Here is a 21,855-nt window from a genome sequence, read left to right on the forward strand (position 1 = left end):
CACCGCCTTAGAAACCGTGCCTCACAAAAACGATATTTCTCTTCTTCCTTATGTATATACGTATATTATACGTACTTACATACATTACCAAACACATAATATAAAATATATATTTATATTAATATGCATTATCAAACCCTAAGTATGTANATATTGGAATCCTTAAAAAAGCCCAACAATTTCCTTCAATTTTATTTATTATTTGTTATATTTTCTGTTATAGAAAGGGCTGGACAACTTTGGTCCGTGCAGAGCAAGAAAGGCTCGAAGTCGCACCAATACAAATAGAGGGACGGAGGGAAAGGAAGAGAGACCCAGAGAGATCGAGAAGGACGCGGAGAGCAAGGGAAAGGGATCGGCTGGCTATCGGAGACTGACGGGCGAGTTCAACCGATAAACCCTCATAGGATAAATTTAGCGTGCCGACAAGGGAAGAGTGTGCAAGTCGTTGTTGTGGGCTGATTAATTCAGTGCCCTAAAACCATCCTCTTTCCACTTGCTGATAATCTCAGGCTCCGGCGAAACAGAAGGACGTCGATGGGCATTATCAGAAGTGGCTTCTCCCTTATAGCGGGAACTGTGTTAGGGATTTACATCGCTCAAAATTACAACGTTCCCAACATTAGGAAGCTCGCCAATACTGGGCTTGTGATGGCCAAACACATCGAAGAGAATTACAGGAAGCCAAAGAAGAGGGAGGATGATGATTGATTACAAGGCTCATGATCCAGGTTCCCTTTTTGACGTACTATTGAAGAAGTGCTTGTTAATTCTGGATTTGTAGGCATTGAGTACTATATGTTGAAATTTTGTGATTTTCAATTTAGGGAACTGAAAAGTTCTTAGCAATTAAAGAAGTTTTGATCACATAATTGGAGTTGGAATTTATTCCTTCGTGAACGCGCCATTGTTGTTTTCGGATGCTTATTGTGGGTAATTAAATTGGGGAAAAATAATGCAACATTTTCTAAAACCCTAGGTATGCGTTTTGTTCTTTGCAAGTATTTATCGATTGTCTGAATTTGAAGGCTAGCTATTTTATCAACAGTTTGATACGTTTTGCCCGGAGTACTCTTTAATGTTATTGCAAAAGGCCTTTCTTGGGGGAAATGGGATTGGAAACGATATCTGTGCATCTTTTTTTTCTTAGTTTCAATTTAATATCCCTGGAACTCTGACGTCTCTTAATGTTGAATTCTCATTTGTGCTCATTGGTTCAATTGGTCTTTTGTTAAAAGTTGAGTGGCTTGTCCTATCAAAATCATGGTGTCGTAGTTCAGCTAGTGAAATTTGATGGTGCTAGCGTAAATCCTCTGCAAAGGAATCAAGTACTCCATCCACCTGACAAAAGTTTTGGATAATATTGATTGTATGTTGGACTTATCGTGCCTGTATATAAGAGTATGTCCATCTTATTGAGCTTGGATTTTATCTTATGGGTCATTTTGTGGTGGAAAAAGGGTGCTGTACTGCTGAAAATTCTAATCGGAGGCTACAAAAGTGAGCTCAGCCAAAAAAAATCTTAACACTCCTGTATTTGTCCTGAAAAAGTATTAATTTTTTTTTTTTTTTTCAATCCATAGATTCCAATAAAAAGCACTTAGAGCATTCAACAATAGGGCTGAAACTTTAGCACCTGAACCAGCCACCACCGGCCCCAAACTCAACGAGAACATGTCCATATTATCTATAGATANATATTGGAATCCTTAAAAAAGCCCAACAATTTCCTTCAATTTTGTTTATTATTTATTATATTTTCTTTTATAGAAAGGGCCGGACAACTTTGGTCCGTGCAGAGCAAGGAAGGGNGGCTGAAACTTTAGCACCTGAACCAGCCACCACCGGCCCCAAACTCAACGAGAACATGTCCATATTATCTATAGATAGGCACAAACCAATTCAAGATGAAGAAATTAAGAGGAATATAGAGAGAACTTAGAGTCTGGTTTATTTGTTCTGTCTAGACTAGCATTTATGCCAGGCGTGTTGTTCCATACTTTCTTTCAATACAGCAGCTATTTACCTCCATGATGCAAGATGCAAACAAGCCGTCTTGAAAATCCAAGTGAGTACTGATCTTGAAAACTAAAATGGCTAGAAGGGTAAACCAGAATCTATCAGAAAGAGAACCAAAGAGAGTAGAGGGGTCAGAGCATTTGTTGTCCCCTTGGGGTGCACTTTTTCCTTCATGGATTTTTCTTTGTGTTATTAGGTGGAGACAGGATTTTGGTGGAGTCCTTCCATACACTCTTTTCTTTTCCAGTTGAGCATCTGTTAAGTCTATATATGTTTTTTTAAATATATATGACTATTAAGTAGATTCAGTCCAAATATTGTATTGCTGTCATCACAACGAAAAATTTGGCCACGACACCTTGATATGTGTGCTTTGGGATACATTGCTTGAAAAAGGGTTGCCTAGGTTGCTATCAACCACTTCATGAACTGATATTAGTTCGAAAACTAAGCACTCAGTTCTTGAAGATCACGTTATATGGTCTCTTACTCTGCTTTATACTTGTGTTTCATCATGATTCATATGTAAACTTCATCCCAGCTTGAATTTATGCAGTCGGAATCTATGGAGCCAAGTGAAGGTTCTTGACACTAGAAATTTGGAATAACTTGAACCATGGTTAGATCTTCTACCCTTTGTCATTCTCTATGATTTGACGGTTAGTTTCACTGTCTTCATTATTAAAAAATAAATATTGTTCCAAGGGGAAGCAGAAATATTTGAGGAAGACAGTTTTTCCTTTATTGAAATGTTTGATGTGATCATAGTCAATTAGGTCTAACTTTTTGTTGAATGTGACTTCGACTTCCCCGGTTAAATGATATTGTAACAACCTAAGCTCACCGTTAGTAGATATTGTCTGTTTTAACCGGTTACATATCGCCATCAGCCTCACTGTTTTAAAACGCGTCTATTAGGGAGAGGTTTCACATCCTTATAAAGAAATGTTTCGTTCTCTTCTTCAACCGATGTGAGATCTCACCATTTTAATAATATTAAATGTGTTTAGTTTAGTTAGCCTATTATAAGAATTTTACATCACATGTATCATGATTCTGGAAGCTGTTCATATATTGATTGGAGTTTAGAAACTGGGTAAAAGGATTGGAGACCCTCCCAAATGTAGAAGAGCCAACAAAAGCTCGCTGAAAAAGAAGTTATGCCAAAATTAGCTTTTCTTTTAAAAAGACGAAACATTTGGCAATCACAAAATTTGAAACAGTACGAGAATGATCCAATGGCATTGTTGTCCTGTTCCATTCCTCATTGGCTCTCTCTCACCCATAAAAGCATATTCACTCTACACTTTAATCATGACTGTCACTATCGTCCATCGCCAACGCCTCTCTTTCTCATGACTCCCACCATTGCCGATGCTCAACCCTCTCCGTCTGCGCCACAATCATTTTCCCTTTAGACATTAATTTGTGATTTGTGAACTAAAAACATTATANATCATAGTCAATTAGGTCTAACTTTTTGTTGAATGTGACTTCGACTTCCCCGGTTAAATGATATTGTAACAACCTAAGCTCACCGTTAGTAGATATTGTCTGTTTTAACCGGTTACATATCGCCATCAGCCTCACTGTTTTAAAACGCGTCTATTAGGGAGAGGTTTCACATCCTTATAAAGAAATGTTTCGTTCTCTTCTTCAACCGATGTGAGATCTCACCATTTTAATAATATTAAATGTGTTTAGTTTAGTTAGCCTATTATAAGAATTTTACATCACATGTATCATGATTCTGGAAGCTGTTCATATATTGATTGGAGTTTAGAAACTGGGTAAAAGGATTGGAGACCCTCCCAAATGTAGAAGAGCCAACAAAAGCTCGCTGAAAAAGAAGTTATGCCAAAATTAGCTTTTCTTTTAAAAAGACGAAACATTTGGCAATCACAAAATTTGAAACAGTACGAGAATGATCCAATGGCATTGTTGTCCTGTTCCATTCCTCATTGGCTCTCTCTCACCCATAAAAGCATATTCACTCTACACTTTAATCATGACTGTCACTATCGTCCATCGCCAACGCCTCTCTTTCTCATGACTCCCACCATTGCCGATGCTCAACCCCCTCCCTCTGCGCCACAATCATTTTCCCTTTAGACATTAATTTGTGATTTGTGAACTAAAAACATTATAAAAACAAGCCAACATACCCATAATCATAAATCAGAGTTCCCCAATTTTATCATTAAAGTGAAAGAAAAAGGAGCTCAATTTTTTGTTAACAGAGGAAGAGAGATTAAGTATTAGAAGCATGCGTGGCATTGTTGATGAGTTTAGGTGTCTAAGGCTAAGTCTAAGCCTCACAGGGAAAGGATGCATGCGAGAGCTCCTTTAGCCTGTTGGATGATGGAAGTCCCACATCGACTAATTTAGGGAATGATCATGGGTTTATAAGTGAGGAATGCTAACTCCATTGGAATGAGGCCTTTTGGGAAGCCCAAAGCAAAGCCATGAGAGCTTATGCTCAAAGTGGACAATATCATACCATTGTGGAGAGTCGTGTTCGTCTAACATGGTATCAGAGCCATGCCCTAAACTTAGTCGTGCCAATAAATTGGTAAATCCTCAAATCCTCAAATATCGAACAAAGAACTCCTAAAGAAAAGGAGCCAAGCCCCTCCTCGAAGGCAGTCAAAAATGACTAAGACTCCAAAGGAGTCGAGCCTCGATTAAGGGGAGGCGCACTTTGTTCGAGGGGAGGTGTTGGATGATGGAAGTCCCACATCGACTAATTTAGGGAATGATCATGGGTTTATAAGTGAGGAATGCTAACTCCATTGGAATGAGGCCTTTTGGGAAGCCCAAAGCAAAGCCATGAGAGCTTATGCTCAAAGTGGACAATATCATACCATTGTGGAGAGTCGTGTTCGTCTAACATAGCCATTCAAACGTTCGATCACGAGACAATGCTAACTTTTCCTGTTCTTCTTTTTCCTTTTCTGGAGTGTTCTTACGGTTCCCCTTCCTCCTCCTTACTACCACCGTCTTCGGCGCCGGCGTCACCGTCGACCCGACCGAACACTTGCACCCAACTCCGCTCAGAATCCCCCCGTGCTTTCTCTCTATTGATACACTAGCTCGAGGTCTCCTCATAATCTCCTTCATGCTGTTCCCGTTGCTTGCAGCAGGAATAAAGGCCTTCTCGCTGTCGCTTCGGCTGACGGAGGAGTTTCTCCTCGTGCTGCTCCGGTGTTTGAGATCCTGTAGTTCCATTCCGGGCGCTTTCACTACCCCTAACCGGAAAAAATCCCACTTGGAGGAGGATATTTGGCGGCCTCCGCCGGTGCTCGCCTGTCGAAACGTGATAGGCGAGGCCTTAATTTGGGGTTTGGGGCTCGGGTGGGAGTGGAATAAATTCGGGACTCTGGGCAGCGAGTTTCTAACAGCGGAGGTACTTGTTATGGAAGTAGTAGTTACGCTCGAGGAAGAGCACTGGCTTCTACTGCTACTGCTTCCACTGCTATTAATACTTCTGATGTTCCCAAACGAACCGGAGCCTGAGCCTTGCCGGCGGTGGAATCCAGCGGAGGTGGTGTCGGAGCTAACAGAGAGGCGAACGGGCAAAAGTTTACCCTGGTAGAAGACCTCGTCGGCCAAACACATTTGCGGCGGCGGCTGAGCGGAAGAATTACTGAAACCCCCTAAAGAACCAAAATCAAATTCTTCGTCGTCGACGGCGGCAATGGGTTTCTCGCCGGCTCCGAGCTTTTCTTCGAACAGAAAATGGGGTTTGTCGTCTTTGACCACATGTATGGGAAGATCGCACAAGGATAAAGTTTCGTCTTCGTGGTCGAGTTGCTCCATGTAAAATTCATCTTCGCCCCATCCTTCATTAGCATAGCTTCTCCCCATTTTCGAGTCTAAGAATTAGATTTTGGTTAAATAACAGAAGAAACCAAAAACAGAGTGAGAGAGATGGAATGTGAAGGCAAAGGGAGACAGACTATAAAGAGGCAGAGCATTTGGAAGCACTGAAAAGGCAAAGGGAATTGATAATTGGATGGTGGAAATGGATTGGTTTCCATCTATATATATATATCATATATGGGTGATCATGATTAAGATGTTAAACATGAATTAATAATGTTGAACACCCAAGATCATTCAAACTAGAAAATATTATAAAAACAGAAGATGGGAAGGAATTTTCAAAAAGTGCTCAAAAGAAGTGCAATGGACCCCCAAAGTGGCGCCCTTTAGATAGTTAGAAAAGGGGAAAAGGATTCAAATCAGAAGAAATGGGTAATATTATTATGCATGCAGAAGTGGGTAGTGAAGGAAAATGAAGATTTTTCTGCCAAAAAAGTGAATGATTTGGAAGCTAAAAGAGAGAAATTACCAGCTTTGAGAGTTTAGTGGAGATTTCTCAAAAGGAAGGAAAGAAAGAAAATCAGAGAAAAGAGAGACCACTTTGGAACTTAGACTTGGGATTTAATTTGAGATCTTATTTTTATATGCCTCTCTTCCTCTTCCATATGCTTTGGACCATACCCATTCTTTATTTATTTACCCTTTTCCCTTCTTTTTAACCTTATCGATAAAGTTAAAGTGAGGCAGAAAGAGAGAAGAGTGNAAAGTGGCGCCCTTTAGATAGTTAGAAAAGGGGAAAAGGATTCAAATCAGAAGAAATGGGTAATATTATTATGCATGCAGAAGTGGGTAGTGAAGGAAAATGAAGATTTTTCTGCCAAAAAAGTGAATGATTTGGAAGCTAAAAGAGAGAAATTACCAGCTTTGAGAGTTTAGTGGAGATTTCTCAAAAGGAAGGAAAGAAAGAAAATCAGAGAAAAGAGAGACCACTTTGGAACTTAGACTTGGGATTTAATTTGAGATCTTATTTTTATATGCCTCTCTTCCTCTTCCATATGCTTTGGACCAAACCCATTCTTTATTTATTTACCATTTTCCCTTCTTTTTAACCTTATGGATAAAGTTAAAGTGAGGCAGAAAGAGAGAAGAGTTTGTCTTAAAAGTAAAAGATGGGAACCAGCCCCAGGTGAGGTAGAAAGGACATGTTCTAAAGTGAACAACTCCTCATTTTGATCATTTATATATACATATAAGTATAAGAGTATTTGAAAATAAAAGCAAATAAAAGCAAAAATCTAGAGCATTATTCTTTTAAAATCTGACAAAAAAAAAATTAATAATTTAATTTAAAGTGTGTAGCATAGCATATAACTTTAAAATGAATGGTTTAAAAGGAACAAAAATAGCTTTTAAAAATATAATGTGATTGTTGTCAAATAAGAAATTGTTGTAATTGAAAGTGCTTCTTTATAAAATGTTAAAACCTAAAAACAATTTTTGTTATAAATATTTTAAAAGGAGTGCTTAACGTATTCTAAATACACCCTCCAAATCGTAGGTTTAAATTTTCAACCCTAACTATAGACCAGTAATTTAAATGAGATTTACGCTCCGCCTGTATTTTTTGGTGTTTTTCGTTCACACGTGTTCTGTAGGAGCTTAGTCCGTCTTATTTCATATATTACTTGGCCCATGGGCTTACACGTTGTGGCCCAAGTAATATATGGTGGGCCCTTTGTGGGCTTTTGTATGTCTACCACAAAGGGAAATGATTGGAAATGCATAAATTTAAATGTTATATCTTGCCACTGTTGTTCATGTGTTATCCATATGTAGCTTTATGAATCATGATCCCCCATGTTCTATGACACATAGAGCTCGAGAAATAAAAAATAAAAAACCTGCGGCACATGGTACTATTAATTTTAAAAAATTATTATTATGTTATAAATTTCTTAAAATACACGTCTCATAAACAAGTCCACCAATATAAATATCTTAGTACACATCAAAATAAATGTTTTTCAAGAGGTTCCAGCTTTACTGCAAGAGCCTTCGGATTAATAAGTCAAGAACCCAGTTAGAGATAAACGCAATTACGAGGGATTATGAAAGCAGCAAACGCAATTTCCTGTTATTATCAATTTTTTTTTTTTTTTTTAAATTTATCCTTTCCTTTCCTTTTTCTGGGTAGAGTAGAAGAACAAAATGTTAAAAGAAACATTGAAACCAGCTCTATTTCTCGCTGGAAAATCGACAAATATTACATTAACTTTCAGGCCCATCTTCTTCATTGCCCTCTTTCTACGTCCAACTAAACGCAATCGGACTTCCCACAACGTGCTTCCCGTCCGTCCATTCAATTCGACCGAACCCTTCAGCGCTCGGCGGTGCAGAGGAACCAGTCGCGGTTGTGAATGTGACTGTGTATGACTTCTTCTCATTGGCTTTGGTGAAGCTCAATGATTCCGGCTCGACGGAGATTTTCACCAGCTTGGTCTCCGACGAGATTGAGACTTTGTAAGTTCCTGGGGAGCCGACGTTTGTGAGAGTTCTGGTGTGCTTCACTACACTGGAACCACTGCTTCCGCCGCCCAATACGCCGTCGAAAACGACGGCGAATGAAGGGTAGTTGAGATTGTTGACACTGTACTTCTTCCCCGAGTCGCAAGTGTAATCTCTCCTCGCCAGGGAGTTGATCTGCGACGAAGTGTAGTTGAGTGCGCAGAGGAAGTCCAGGTAATCGTCCACCGTTAGATCGTAAACAAGACCCGGATTGAGGGCTGAGACGGGATCGACGTGTCCGGCACCGTGATCGAATGGGGTGGATGGTTTTCCGGTGGCGATGTCTTGGATCTTTTGGCCGTTTTTGTAAGCTGTGTAGGCTGTTGTCATCAACGCCGATCGAATCGCCGCCGGACTCCAGTCGAGATGAGCGCCCTTGATTAGGGCGGCGAGACCGCTCACATGGGGGCAGGACATGGAGGTTCCAGAGATAATGTTGAAATCCACTCGTCTTTCATCGATGGGTAAACCACTCGGTCCCACTGCTTTTGACCATCCAGCTAAGATGTTGACGCCAGGGGCGATTATGTCGGGCTTCAGCACCTGAGGAGTGATAGAATTTGGTCCTCGGGAGCTAAACGCTGCCACCACCGGAGACGGTTCGATCCCCAATTTCGTCCCTTCGAATAAGATCGTCACTGTCGGCTTTGGATCCGAAATGAGATACTTCCGTATAATGTCACCGGATTTCTGACCCACCGCCGAGGCGGGTAGAAGATGAGAATCAGCCACCAGCTCTTCTCCATTCGCGGCGGTATTGGCCAACACCATTCCGATTCCACCAGCGGCTTTGACCACCGCCCCTTTCTGAACCCTAGGGTTGACACCCCGGTCACAGAACACGACCTTTCCGGCCACTTTTTCGGGGATCAAAGTACCGGTCATACACAAATTTCCATTGGCAGAGTTACTCGCATTAGCAGCGTAAATAAAAGGCAACAACGTTCCCGGCAATGACTTGCCTCGATAGAGCGAAACGCCGGAGAAGTTCTTGCCGTCGCCGATACTGACGTACGCCGGGAAATCGCGATCTAATGTTCCAGCGCCGACGGTTGTTATCCATGGAGACGTATTTGACAAGCTGTAAGGGCTGGGGCCGGCATTCCCAGCAGAGCAAGAAATGAGGATGCCTTTTTCCATGGCGGCGAAAGCTCCCGAGGCGACGCTGTCTTTGTAATAGTCAGATATTCCGCCGCCGAGAGACATGGAAAGGACATTAACATTGTCCTCCACAGCCTTTTCAATGGCGGCTAAGATATCGGAGCTGAAACATCCGCCCGCCCAGCAGACCTTGTAGGCGGCAACCCTCGCACGTGCGGCCATCCCACGGGCGGTGCCGGACGCGTAGCCAAATAGGCTCGCGTTTTCAACCACAGAACCAGCAGCGGTGGTAGCGGTGTGGGTTCCATGTCCGTCATCATCTCTCGGAGATCTCGATTCTTTCGATTCGTCGATCGGACCGAGAGTCGCCTCGTAGCCCCTGGAGAAAAATCTGGCTCCAATCAGCTTCCTGTTGCAGTTCGACGCACTGAAATTGGTACCTGATTCACACTCTCCTTTCCAGCTACTCGGCACCGGTCCGAGCCCAGTATCGTCGAAGCTCTTACTCTCCGGCCAAACCCCAGTATCCAAAACTCCGATGATAACCTCCGATGTGGAGGTTGATTCAGGGTACAGATCTGCATTCTTGTCGAGTCCAAGAAACTGAGGAGTACGAGTTGTATGAAGTTCATATCTCATCTCCGGCACCACAGCCAGAACCCCAGGTTGGGCCTCCAGTCGCTGAGCTTCCTCCGCCGTCAATCTGGTTGAAAACCCATGAACGACGGTTTTGTAAGCATAGATCATATCGGCCGTGTCGGACACCGATTTGAGCGACGCATCGTACCAGTGCAAGTGGTGCTCAAAAGTCTGGGGCATTTGGTACTTGGCCATGTGCACGACGTAAGTCTTCTTCTGTGCAGCAGCAGCAGCCATGAACGGCCCAGAGAAGAAACAGAAAAGTAGAAAAACCCAAACCGGCTTCTCCATTGTCTCTGCAATCAGAAAGAAAGCATCAAAATAGAAGAGGGAAATGAGGGTGGGGAGATTTATAAAATGGAGAGGGAAACAGAAAAAAAACCAGAGAGAGTGGGGGGTGGGGAGTGGTTGTGTTGTTGAGTGATTGAATAATTGCGTGGAGTGGAGCCAAAACGGAAGAGGACCTAGCGACAGCTCTGCAGGAACGTGGAAGGGGTAACGCTAATGGTAATGGAGGAGGAGGGGGAGGAGTTACTTCTTCCTTTCATCACGTGTACAACCGCTTTTTCTTCTACTCTTTCCCTCCTACCCTCACCTTTTGCTACTTAAAAGCACTTTAAACTTAGCTTTATTATATATATATATATATATATCCTAAATTTGTACTTCATTCAAGAAATAATCTTAAATTTTCAATTTTTTCTAATCCTCCTTGAATTAAAAAATAATATACAAACTTTTTAAATTCATGAATATTTTTTTAATAATATACACAATTCCATATATTTGGTATAATTTAACCATAATGTATATCATATGTTTTCAAAATTTATATACCCTTAAATTCTAAAAAAAATTATAAAACATAATTCAAATTGCATAGGTAATCATTTACTAATGGTGAGCTGATTTTATGGCGTAATTATATTATTGACTAAGTTATGTGGAAAAAATCATTAATAATGTAGGTAGGAAATGAGTACCTATTTTTTTCTTTTTGTTTACATTGAAATTTATATATTTATATACTTATCTCATACCAATCTATTTCTACACGTCTTTTTAACCATCCGTTTTTTATTCATATACTAATTATCAATAACCTAATTTCATTAATACTCTTTAATTTTTTAAAAAAATTTAGAATACTTTTATAATTAAAATATACATAAAAATTTATAAGTTGTATTAATACGTGTTATCTCTTATAAACATATTTTTATTAATTTATGTTTAGGAAGGTTAAAGTGGGAAGAAAAAAATGTTTAAGCGTGGCTGGTTCACGGGTATGTGTCAGTTGTGTCTGGTAGCGAGACTTTAACTCACGGAAAGCTATCCGATATTTTCTACTCCCAAATAAGCGGCCAAATTTCGACCTCATTTTCAATTTTCTTTTAATGATTTTATATTATTGCCATATTCACATCTACCCACTTGGCCTCATCATTTCCAATGCCCGATTTTTTATTTTTTTATTATTATTATATTACCAAAAGCAAATCTAAAATTCGATTTATTTATTTAATAAATTTATTTAACGGCTATGTACTTAAAAGAATGTATATACATGATTTAGAATTAAAACTTTTTTATATTATTTATAAAAAAATCCGTCATATAAATACAAAAAACTGCCAGCCGTCTAATAGAAAGTAAGTACAATAACAGCTGTAGTTGTTACAAGCGTAATTATCTAATAGGTTTCAATATCACACACATTATAGATATAGTTACGTCATTTTATTTTTTTACAAATGAAAAACTTGCAAATTAATTATGGGATAACTCCAAATTTATGTGTCCCATTACAGTGCTTCCTAAGCAACAGAATATATGAAAATTTAATACCATATTATTTAATGACCATTAGAATCATTAATCTTGTATCACTTTTTAAAAAAAAGTAAAAGGTCATACGAATATTGTCCACTTTTGAAATAGACCCTAAAAATTTATGATAAATGAAGGGACAGTGTTTAAAATCATTCCATAAAAAGGAATTTTGGCGAATTTTCTTTCCCTCTTAAGAGGTAAGGCGGCCGTTGAGCTTAAGTTTGATTTTATAGCAAATTGAACGATGAACTATGACTATCAATTTGGAAGCTGGTCAAAATAAAAAATTTGAAAATTTTTAAATTCCATGTTTAATAAAATTTTACATTTTTAAATTTAATTTGATTTTATATTCTTAAACTTCAATTATATTTCTTTTGGCTTATGGGAATCCTATTATTATAATTAAAAGATTCGAACGTGGGATTCAAGAAAAGAAAATATCGATTTTACATCACTTTTTTTTATAAGTTCATGAAAAACAAAGGGATAGAAGAATCCCTAGAAAATGTAAATGCTCCAATTTGTGGAAAATAATAAACGGTGGGGCCGGGATCACGTGGTTTCCTTTGAAGGGCGAGATGTCCATTGTTTGTTTTATATATAAACAAAATAATAATAATAAAAATATTATTGGATTTTACGTAATAATCCATAATTTCTTAAATTATGGTAACATGAGAATCAGAGGCAGTATGTGATGGTATAAGAAAATTTTCCAACTTAGGCACGACCACCGGAGGAGATAGGTAGTTNGAAATAGACCCTAAAAATTTATGATAAATGAAGGGACAGTGTTCAAAATCATTCCATAAAAAAGAATTTTGGCGAATTTTCTTTCCCTCTTAAGGGGTAAGGCGGCCGTTGAGCTTAAGCTTGATTTTAGAGCAAATTGAACGATGAACTATGCCTATCAATTTGGTAGCCGGTCAAAATAAAAAATTTGGAAAATTTTAAATTCCATGTTTAATAAAATTTTACATTTTTAAATTTAATTTGATTTTATATTCTTAAACTTCAATTATATTTCTTTTGGCTTATGGGAATCCTATTATTATAATTAAAAGATTCGAACGTGGGATTCAAGAAAAGAAAATATCGATTTTACATCACTTTTTTTTATAAGTTCATGAAAAACAAAGGGATAGAAGAATCCCTAGAAAATGTAAATGCTCCAATTTGTGGAAAATAATAAACGGTGGGGCCGGGATCACGTGGTTTCCTTTGAAGGGCGAGATGTCCATTGTTTGTTTTATATATAAACAAAATAATAATAATAAAAATATTATTGGATTTTACGTAATAATCCATAATTTCTTAAATTATGGTAACATGAGAATCAGAGGCAGTATGTGATGGTATAAGAAAATTTTCCAACTTAGGCACGACCACCGGAGGAGATAGGTAGTTTTGGTCTGCGGTGGAACGAAGATTTTGATATCCACACGTCGTTTAGACGAACTGGAAGAGTTGCGTTAGGGGACCTCTTTTTTGGCACTTTTCTTCTAATTTCTATGGTTGTCATAACCACATCGACAATCTCCAGCTACNTTTTGGTCTGCGGTGGAACGAAGATTTTGATATCCACACGTCGCTTTAGACGAACTGGAAGAGTTGCGTTAGGGGACCTCTTTTTTGCCACTTTTCTTCTAATTTCTATGGTTGTCGTAACACATCAGCAATCTCCAACTACTTTCATATTCATTCCTACCTATCTTTTTTCTATTTTATCTCGTATTATTTACTTATCTTACAATAATTTTGTAATTATTTAAAACTACTTTGATCGAGCTCTGTGAACGTATGATGATGTAATCAAGATAAAGGATATTTTGGTTAGGAATATCGAGAGGTCTCCATCAACGTCGAACTTGTAAATGGTGCTACAATGTCTTATTTACCCTTTAGAGTTACTTTCAAAATATTTAAAACAATCATGGAGTAACTTGAAAACCTATCTTGTTCCCGGGGATGTAAATGGCAATTTTCGAATAAATTGGGATTCAGCTGTAGTGCCTAGCTTTGTAATAGGTATAATATTCCAATTTTACGACTCGAGAAAAATATAATTAATTAACAGGGTTCAATTCGTCGCCTGTCGGGTTGGAAAGTCCCACCTGCCCTTGGACTACCACCAACCATATCTTTCGGCCCATCCATAATTACTAATGTTGTATTAAATAAAAGTGAAAAATATAGATTTTTATAATTTCCAGTCTTAAATAATATCGCCGAATATAATTTTGCAGGTACCGCGCTCAGATGTATATTTTATTTATTTGTTTTTAAAGAGATAATTTTAATATTTTTTATTATAAAACGCAATTATTAGGCTTATCCAAGATATATGTGTTATATGATAAGTTTGACATTTTAATTTTACCGTACGCGTTATTATTTATTTTTAAATGAAATTTTTAATATCTTTTTTTATTAGAAAATGCAACCATTAAATTTATCCACGATATATTATGATGAGTTTGACAGGTAAATAGTGAAAACAAAACACAAGGTATTCATTGATTTACGCCGTATGTATTGGTAGAAAATGAACAACATTTACTAAAATTTGTCTCTTTTTATACTTCTTTGTAGCATATTTAAANACTTTAAAAAAGGACAAGAAAAGAAAATAAAAGATGGTGGCATCCGGTTCGGTCTGGTTCATTTGAGTCGGTCTAGTTTNAAAAAAAAAACCACCAACAGTTTAGACCAAAAAATCCATAGGGGAACTAAAATGAATTTACCCATAACAGAAAATTTGTGGATTTATTGCTTAAAATTAATTTGGGGTAGTTGTTTGTTACCTTATATTAAATATGGTGGTATTGCATTTTTTGTGAAGTTCTTAAATGGGAAAAGATACATCTTTCTTCTATTAAAACAGCGTTGCAATAAATAACATTTATTGTTTGTACTTTTATCTTTGAATATGATAATGCAAAAAATAAGAAATAATGGGAAATGTATATTGAAGTTTTGACGTTACCACAAGCCGCGAAGATAACTAAATTAATATTACTCTTAAAATTGATAATCTTAAAAATATTCTTAAAATTAAAAAAAAATTAATAATATCTTTTTATTTTTATTTTTTTTAATAAAGAGGAAGAGTGTTAATTCTAGTTTTAGAATCTATAGGTATTTTTTAAACATAATATTAATTATAAGAATATTTTTTAACTTTTTTAAAAAGTTGAAGAGTATTAATGAAACTTTTTTAAAATTTAAAGTTTTTTTTAAACACTATTAAAATTAAGGGTATTTTTTAAAATTACTAAAGATTTTCCTCCCAAATTAAAGTTGAATATATATTTTTAGGCAAAATATAAAGTATTTGCGTATTTTTATACTGATGTAGCAGCAGAAAAAAAAAACAAATAATAATAATAATAAAAAGCTATACATATATTTATTGAAATCATGTGTTTGGCCATTTTTTTAAACCATAATATTTCTCTATTGAATTCATATATTTCCATTTTTTAAATTCAGATGTGGAATATATGTATTGTTCTTAAATATTTTATAGTATTTATGCCATAAATTATCAATTACAATGATAAATCAAAATTATAAAATGGCTTAGTGCAATTATAATAAAATTTTAAAGAGTATTTTATTTTGTATCCACTTACTCATTTTTTAAAAATAAGATAAAAATAATTCATTGGTCTTTAGTATTGTTACAAAATGAGTGTAATATTAAGGAATTTTTAGACCATCAAAAGTTATTTATCTTTGTTTAATTAAACTTATTTAAGCACAGTTAAACCATTAAGCAAGCTCAACATTTAATAAAAGGTGATTTGAGTCCTTTCTTTTAATGGGAAAATTTGGGGCTTAGCTAGCTTGTTATATTAGACTTTAAAAAAGGACAAGAAAAGAAAATAAAAGATGGTGGCATGCGGTTCGGTTTGGTTCATTTGAGTCGGTCTAGTTTATACGATCCCGAAAGAGAGTGCCCCGATTCGCGCCACGGTAGAGATCCCGGACCATTGCACGGGTCACCCACTGCAAGCCTGTACAATTCACGATACGCTTGCGATTGATTTTTTTGTGCCTCTCAACTCTTGAATCAAAATGAAACTGAAAGTTACTCCGGTCAATGGAATGTTCCACCGGCGGGCACTTTCTTTTGTTTCAATTCTGCAAATTCGAGCCAAGTCTGCCTCTTATCGCCCAGTATTATGTTATTCGAGATGTGGAATTCGGCTGTTTACCTGTGGCAGTGGCTCAGTTCAATCTGAATTTTCTGGAGAGAACGCATACGATATTTTGAGAGTTTCAGAGACCAGCTCCAGCGATGAAATCAAAGCTTCTTTTCGCAAATTGGCAAAGGAAACTCATCCAGACCTCGCTGAGTCGAGAAATAATTCCGCTGCTTCCCAGCGTTTTGTGCAAATCCTTGCGGCGTACGAGGTGCTTGTCTACAGTACTCTTCTTCCCTAGTTCTAACTTTTTCTCGCTTGATAAATTGCACTGATCTCAATTTTATACTAGTTCATTTCTTAGTTTGAAACATGCGAAACCAACTCGAGCAATTCAATATCTCTGGTTCATTTGTTAATTGAATGTAACGTACTTGTAGCTTGTATTATAACCATATGTATTAGATTTGAATCTAAATTTTATTTTTCGCGAAGACTGAGATGTAGGCGAAGCTAGAATAGAAAATTATCTGAGTTCGAAAAGGTTCGTAATGGCATTAGCAATAGAAGGTGATATTTAACTCATAGGTATTTTGATAAAAATGTTTTTAAGACTAAATATTGGATTTCGAAGAACATTTTTTATCCATAGTCTCGCATGGGAACTGAGCTTCACTGTCGCATTTTTTAACCGACACGGCTTGTTCATAGAGCTTCATAGTTAGCTCACTAACACATGCAACGACCTTCCTGCTGTTACCCCTGTGATGTTTGAGTACTTCCGTGTTCATAACTTGTGTGCAAGTCACTGTAGATAGCTGCATCTCTTCTAAGGGGTAGTACTGCTTCTACGCTTCACAATTCAGATAGAAAGCGTAAAAACTGGTTAATAGTAATATTTAGTCTTTTTGTTTGCTTTGTGATATACAGGGTAATCTGACATCAAAGTATAATCGATGATGGATTGCAGATCCTTTCTGATTCAGAGAAGAGGGCACTTTACGACAGTTTTCTTGTAGCTCAGAGAAAGTTAGTTAAAAAAAATGGTAGCTACGGCTCAATATCATACGTATATAAATCCAATCAGACAGCTTTCAAGCAGATGGAAGTTGTTGAATGGTTGAAGTCCTATAGATCTTTTATTAATGAGATATTATCAGAAAGGAAACCTGTTGTTGTTACGGACTATTTTGATGAACTTGAGAGGGATTTCTACTTAGCCATGCATGTTGCTTACTTTGGTCCAACCATCGAGTCTATGGAACTTCTACCTGATTGTTTTGAAGCTGAGGAGAGGTCAACTCATGAAACTTCCGAGATATTGCACTTGGTTTCAGGGCGCGATCTTTTTGGGATAGTCAGTTTTGCCGAGGAGGTGGCTAAAGTGGCTTCTGCCACCAGTGGAAAGTCTATTTCTTCAACTTCTAGGTGTCTAAACATCACTCAAGCCATTGAAAATGTTAGCAGCTGCGTGAATTTGACAAGAGAGGAAGAATTTGAACTTCCTCAGGCCTCAATGTTTTATGAATCAGATGCATACAAAGATTTAGAGTTGCATATTTGTGGAAAAGTAATTGCTAGGGCTTCTAGACTTCCTCCAAAGTTCCATGGTAAGAGCATGGAGGATAAAGACAATCAAGATCAAATACATGTTTTTCTTACTTCCAATGATGAACCCATGCATACCAGTGATGGATATTTTATAGATTTCTCTTCTGGGGATGCTGCCGGGGCAAGGATTCCCTTGGGTTCTATTTTTGGTCTAGGTACATCTGAAGAAGAAGGATCCTGCTCCGTTTACAATAAACATGGAACACAAACACATGTGATAATGAAACATCGAACATTAATGGTCTGTATAGTCTTTAAGCTACCACCGTCCTTTTATTTTCTTTACAGTCATCATCATAAATTATTGTTGCTTCAAATGTTACATTTTTCTACAGTTCATGCATTTATCTGCTTGTTTGCTATTTATGATCTTGTGTCTTATAGAAGCCAAGAGTCATCAAGGTGCTTACATAGTTCCTAATGCATCGCCATGACATTAGTATATATTGACAAATTTTTAATGTTGGGATTTTTTCTGTCTTTCATGTTTTCTATTTTTTTTTTACACTTGTCCATTTGTCCAAGTTTTTCACCAAATGGCTAAGTGTTCAAAACACCTTGGATCACTTCTGTGGGTCTTAAATACTTGGCAAGTTCTCAGACTTACAAGTATTGTAGAATGAAATAGTAGTTCTGGTGTGGAGATGATACACAGGAGAGATGCAAAAAAAAAATAATAATAATAAACAAACAATATTTTATTCTTGCTTTTCATTTTTTGTGCTCCATGACATTCTTGACATTATATATTAAAAACAAGCTCCTCAGGTGCACGCTTAGTATTTTTTTTCTGTTTGACTTCATTATCATTATATTTCCTACTGGGTAGTATGCTAGGATTCATTTGTTTACATCTATATGATAATGCTGCAGTATGGATGCATTTTTGTGCATATGGTAAGATAAGTCAGCAAATTCCTTCTATGGTGAATGAAGACAGAATAGATATAAGAGAGATTTGTCTTTCGCCATCCATTTAATTTTACACAATGGTAATGTCACAACGATGCTGTGGAAAAATATATTTTACAAAAAGGTATAAGCTGCATGACTCTTGCACGATCAACATATTGCTGTTTCAGTGGAAACTGAATGTATACTTGATTATCCTGCGTATTTAAATGGTATATTTATGTTTTTGATACTTACATACTGATTTCTAATTTTACAGGTGAAACACATGCACTGGTACAGTACAGGAGAAAAAGTTTCTGTCTGTGAGTGTAGATGCAGTCGAGCACGTTTACCCCCAAGCAAGTGAGTTCTGTGTCTCCAGAATTTTATGGATTGTTGTCCCCATATTTAGTGATGCTATTAGTTATTGATCCTGCTATCAGTGGCACTTGGCTCATAAAAATAGCTCTTTCTTTTTACTTTATTGACATCATAGTCGTCTGATACTTTTACCTGGAAGTTTCAAACTGTAATGCAAGATTAGGACTCTTTGTGGGAAGGAGGGAGATCAAGGGCTTGTTGCCACTCACTTGGCTAATTATGAGTGAAACACTAAAAAATAAATGCACGATTAGAAGTAGGATTGTGATCTTTCAATAAAAAGTAAATGAATTTGTAAAGGGGAAAAAGTTGTACAGGTCGATTATCATGAGCAAGAGTAAGGGTGCCTTAAATAACAAAATGCACGGGATTTACCGTAGAAGCCCTTGTAAATTATTACTCGAGGAAATAATTTTTTGGGAAGCCTTCTCGGTTTAACTGCAAGGAACCACACCTTGGATTCTTTGATCTCTATAGTTGGACCAATTTGCATCTTCAACTCAATGGCTTCCATAGTTTCTTATTTGGACGCATAATTCGATACTTCAATGTTTTTAGCATAGCTTCTTGGTGGGTTACTGAAAGCTTAACTACTTTTTGGAATTTTGATGAAATGGAATGGGTGTAGATAGAAAGAATTTGGGTAACTTGTGATCTTCTTTCTCCCCCACCTCCTATTTTGTTGAAAAGGAGCTGGCGGGTGCTTTTGATCGTTCAGATCTTTTTCACTACGGTGGTCCTCAATTATGCAGATGTCTCTATCTTGTGATAATCATTTTTTCTAATAGGAGGTTAGGGTGTTATATTTGCATGTCATGTTAAGGACCAACTCGTAGGCCAATCAACATATTGTTGATTAGAACGCGATAGCAACTATCCATTTTACTTATGGTACAAGGGAAGTGCATGAGCTTTGCGAGTGGAGGTTGTTAGAATCATTATGCATGTAGATGATGGCAAACAAACTGCACTATAATGATCTTGAAATTTAAAAGATAAAGAACCTCCCTCTCTAGAGAGCTAACACCATGGCATTGCTGAGCTTGATGTGACATGAAGATCGGTAGAGTAGAAATGATGAACTTATAAACTTGCATTTCTCTTTCTTGATTACTTGGTTTAACTACAAGATAAACCAAGTAATTTGAGGTATTTGGACCCTCCCTCTCTAGAGAGCTTACACCATGGCATTGCTGAGCTTGATGTGACATGAAGATCGGTAGAGTAGAAATGATGAACTTATAAACTTGCATTTCTCTTTCTTGATTACTTGGTTTAACTACAAGATAAACCAAGTAATTTGAGGTATTTGGACCCTCCCTCTCTAGAGAGCTAACACCATGGCATTGCTGAGCTTGATGTGACATGAAGATCGGTAGAGTAGAAATGATGAACTTATAAACTTGCATTTCTCTTTCTTGATTACTGTCCTTGTTAACTTTTAAACTCTTCTATCTTATAGGTTTTGGCTATTTGAGCCCCGGTGTGGTCTGCATGATGTAGGGGGCTGGTATGTCGAAACATTTGGTAAAAATAAGAAAGGCCGAACAGTCCCATCAAAAAGGTTTTGGGATGGTTTTGATTCTCAAGAACAATGTCAAGAGTAAGTTCATGCCTGAGTATACGAATAAACTTTTAATCTTAAAGCTTCTATTTACACAGAATGACTTAATAGGATAATCAAGAAATTTTCGTTTTTACTTTCTCATTTGAGTTTGTTTAGGATAAAAAACGTGCCAGGTTTAAAAATTTGATATTTGGCACGTCTATTTCTCGACCTACTGTGAAAATTAATTGCACATTATCTCCATCTCTTCAAGCTATTGGTGTGATTACCGGATGAACCTTTTGGTCAATTGCCTTCCGATGTTCATCATTGCTGTCATCTTTTAAATCTAAAATCGTGCAAAATCTAAAATCATGCACGTCTATGTCTCGGTTGGTTTGGTTTCATGGTAGATTTGTGTTTTCTGATCTCTTATTTGAAATCACTTGCGTTTATTCTGAATTCTGCATCACATTTCTCCTAAAACTGTGTTTCAAAATTAATATTTTGTCAATATCGTTGCAAGCCAAGTTATCTACCGTCTGTGCAGGCGGCTTCATCCAGCAATGTATCTAATTGCCCTTGCATACAGAACTCTTGATATCGAAGATGCAAGGCTGAGGAAACAAAGGATCAGGGATACGATCAAGGGCCAACTTTTTAGGATCCTCAATTGGTCCAAGAAACTTATTTAGGGAGAACATTGGTCCTTTTGATGTCGAAAATGCTTCAATTATTAGGCGTGATAAATGCTACAGTAATTATTAGGCGTGATAAGTGTCTGCGAGAAGGTCAGTTCTTGCACCTGGCCTGTTACGAATATACCAAGCACAGCTAGAGGCCTCGGTAAGAGCAAATCTTCCTCCTGATTAGCATTATAGTATAGTTGAGAACGACATTTTGTAAGTACTTTAAATTATCTGAAAGAGCTTTTACCGTATGGAAAAGACTCGTCTAAATTCTAAACCTTCTCTGGAAGGACAATAGCATATCGTCCTTATTTAGTTTTTAATTTTTAAAAAACTAATGTCACAAATGCTACGTTCTTTTGTCGTTTGGTCATGTACTTTTTACAAGCGTTCTCAAAATCTTCTGAGCCATGTTTTGAAACCCAAAAAAATTCTTTAAAACTTGGTTTTGTTTTTTAACTAAGAATTCAAGATCATAGAGAGGATATGCTTTTGTTTTCGAAAACTGAAGAACTAAATAGTTATCAAATTGCATGAATAAAATCATAATTAAAATTATACAATATAAACTAGTTACACAGAGTTCTATCATTAAAAACAG

General features: G+C 37.0%; 4 protein-coding genes across 7 annotated transcripts; 2 read left to right on the forward strand and 2 right to left on the reverse strand.

Moving 5' to 3' along the window:
* Window positions 1–245: 245 nt before the first annotated feature.
* LOC111803077 lies at window positions 246–2,838 on the forward strand. Of its 2 annotated transcripts, none has more exons than XM_023687348.1 (2): window positions 246–731; window positions 2,561–2,838. In XM_023687348.1, the coding sequence occupies exon 1, from the start codon at window positions 538–540 to the stop codon at window positions 709–711; it is 174 nt and encodes a 57-aa protein (XP_023543116.1). In that variant the 5' UTR covers window positions 246–537; the 3' UTR covers window positions 712–731; window positions 2,561–2,838. The 2 variants fall into 2 exon arrangements, with proteins under 2 accessions (XP_023543116.1, XP_023543115.1); XM_023687347.1 differs by having other exon boundaries at window positions 247–731; window positions 2,576–2,838.
* A 341-nt stretch (window positions 2,839–3,179) lies between these two features.
* Window positions 3,180–6,021, reverse strand: LOC111803076. Of its 2 annotated transcripts, XM_023687345.1 has the most exons (3): window positions 4,916–6,021; window positions 4,339–4,370; window positions 3,180–3,411 (listed from the first exon to the last, which is right to left on the reverse strand). In XM_023687345.1, the coding sequence occupies exons 1-3, from the start codon at window positions 5,884–5,886 to the stop codon at window positions 3,398–3,400; spliced, it is 1,017 nt and encodes a 338-aa protein (XP_023543113.1). In that variant the 5' UTR covers window positions 5,887–6,021; the 3' UTR covers window positions 3,180–3,397. The 2 variants fall into 2 exon arrangements, with proteins under 2 accessions (XP_023543113.1, XP_023543114.1); XM_023687346.1 differs by lacking the exons at window positions 3,180–3,411; window positions 4,339–4,370 and adding an exon at window positions 3,874–4,105 and having other exon boundaries at window positions 4,884–6,021.
* A 1,994-nt stretch (window positions 6,022–8,015) lies between these two features.
* LOC111803538 (subtilisin-like protease SBT1.7) lies at window positions 8,016–10,766 on the reverse strand. Its single transcript, XM_023687992.1, has 2 exons — window positions 10,532–10,766; window positions 8,016–10,445 (listed from the first exon to the last, which is right to left on the reverse strand). Exon 2 carries the CDS (start codon window positions 10,438–10,440, stop codon window positions 8,149–8,151), a length of 2,292 nt encoding a protein of 763 aa, XP_023543760.1. The 5' UTR covers window positions 10,441–10,445; window positions 10,532–10,766; the 3' UTR covers window positions 8,016–8,148.
* Window positions 10,767–15,961: 5,195 nt separating this feature from the next.
* Window positions 15,962–21,512, forward strand: LOC111803498. Of its 2 annotated transcripts, none has more exons than XM_023687932.1 (5): window positions 15,962–16,404; window positions 17,104–17,985; window positions 18,916–19,001; window positions 20,482–20,622; window positions 21,158–21,512. In XM_023687932.1, the coding sequence occupies exons 1-5, from the start codon at window positions 16,066–16,068 to the stop codon at window positions 21,258–21,260; spliced, it is 1,551 nt and encodes a 516-aa protein (XP_023543700.1). In that variant the 5' UTR covers window positions 15,962–16,065; the 3' UTR covers window positions 21,261–21,512. The 2 variants fall into 2 exon arrangements, with proteins under 2 accessions (XP_023543700.1, XP_023543699.1); XM_023687931.1 differs by having other exon boundaries at window positions 15,965–16,404; window positions 21,116–21,512.
* Window positions 21,513–21,855: the final 343 nt, after the last annotated feature.

This window comes from Cucurbita pepo, chromosome LG10, assembly GCF_002806865.2.
Source record: "Cucurbita pepo subsp. pepo cultivar mu-cu-16 chromosome LG10, ASM280686v2, whole genome shotgun sequence".
NCBI classification, from domain to species: Eukaryota; Viridiplantae; Streptophyta; class Magnoliopsida; order Cucurbitales; family Cucurbitaceae; genus Cucurbita; species Cucurbita pepo.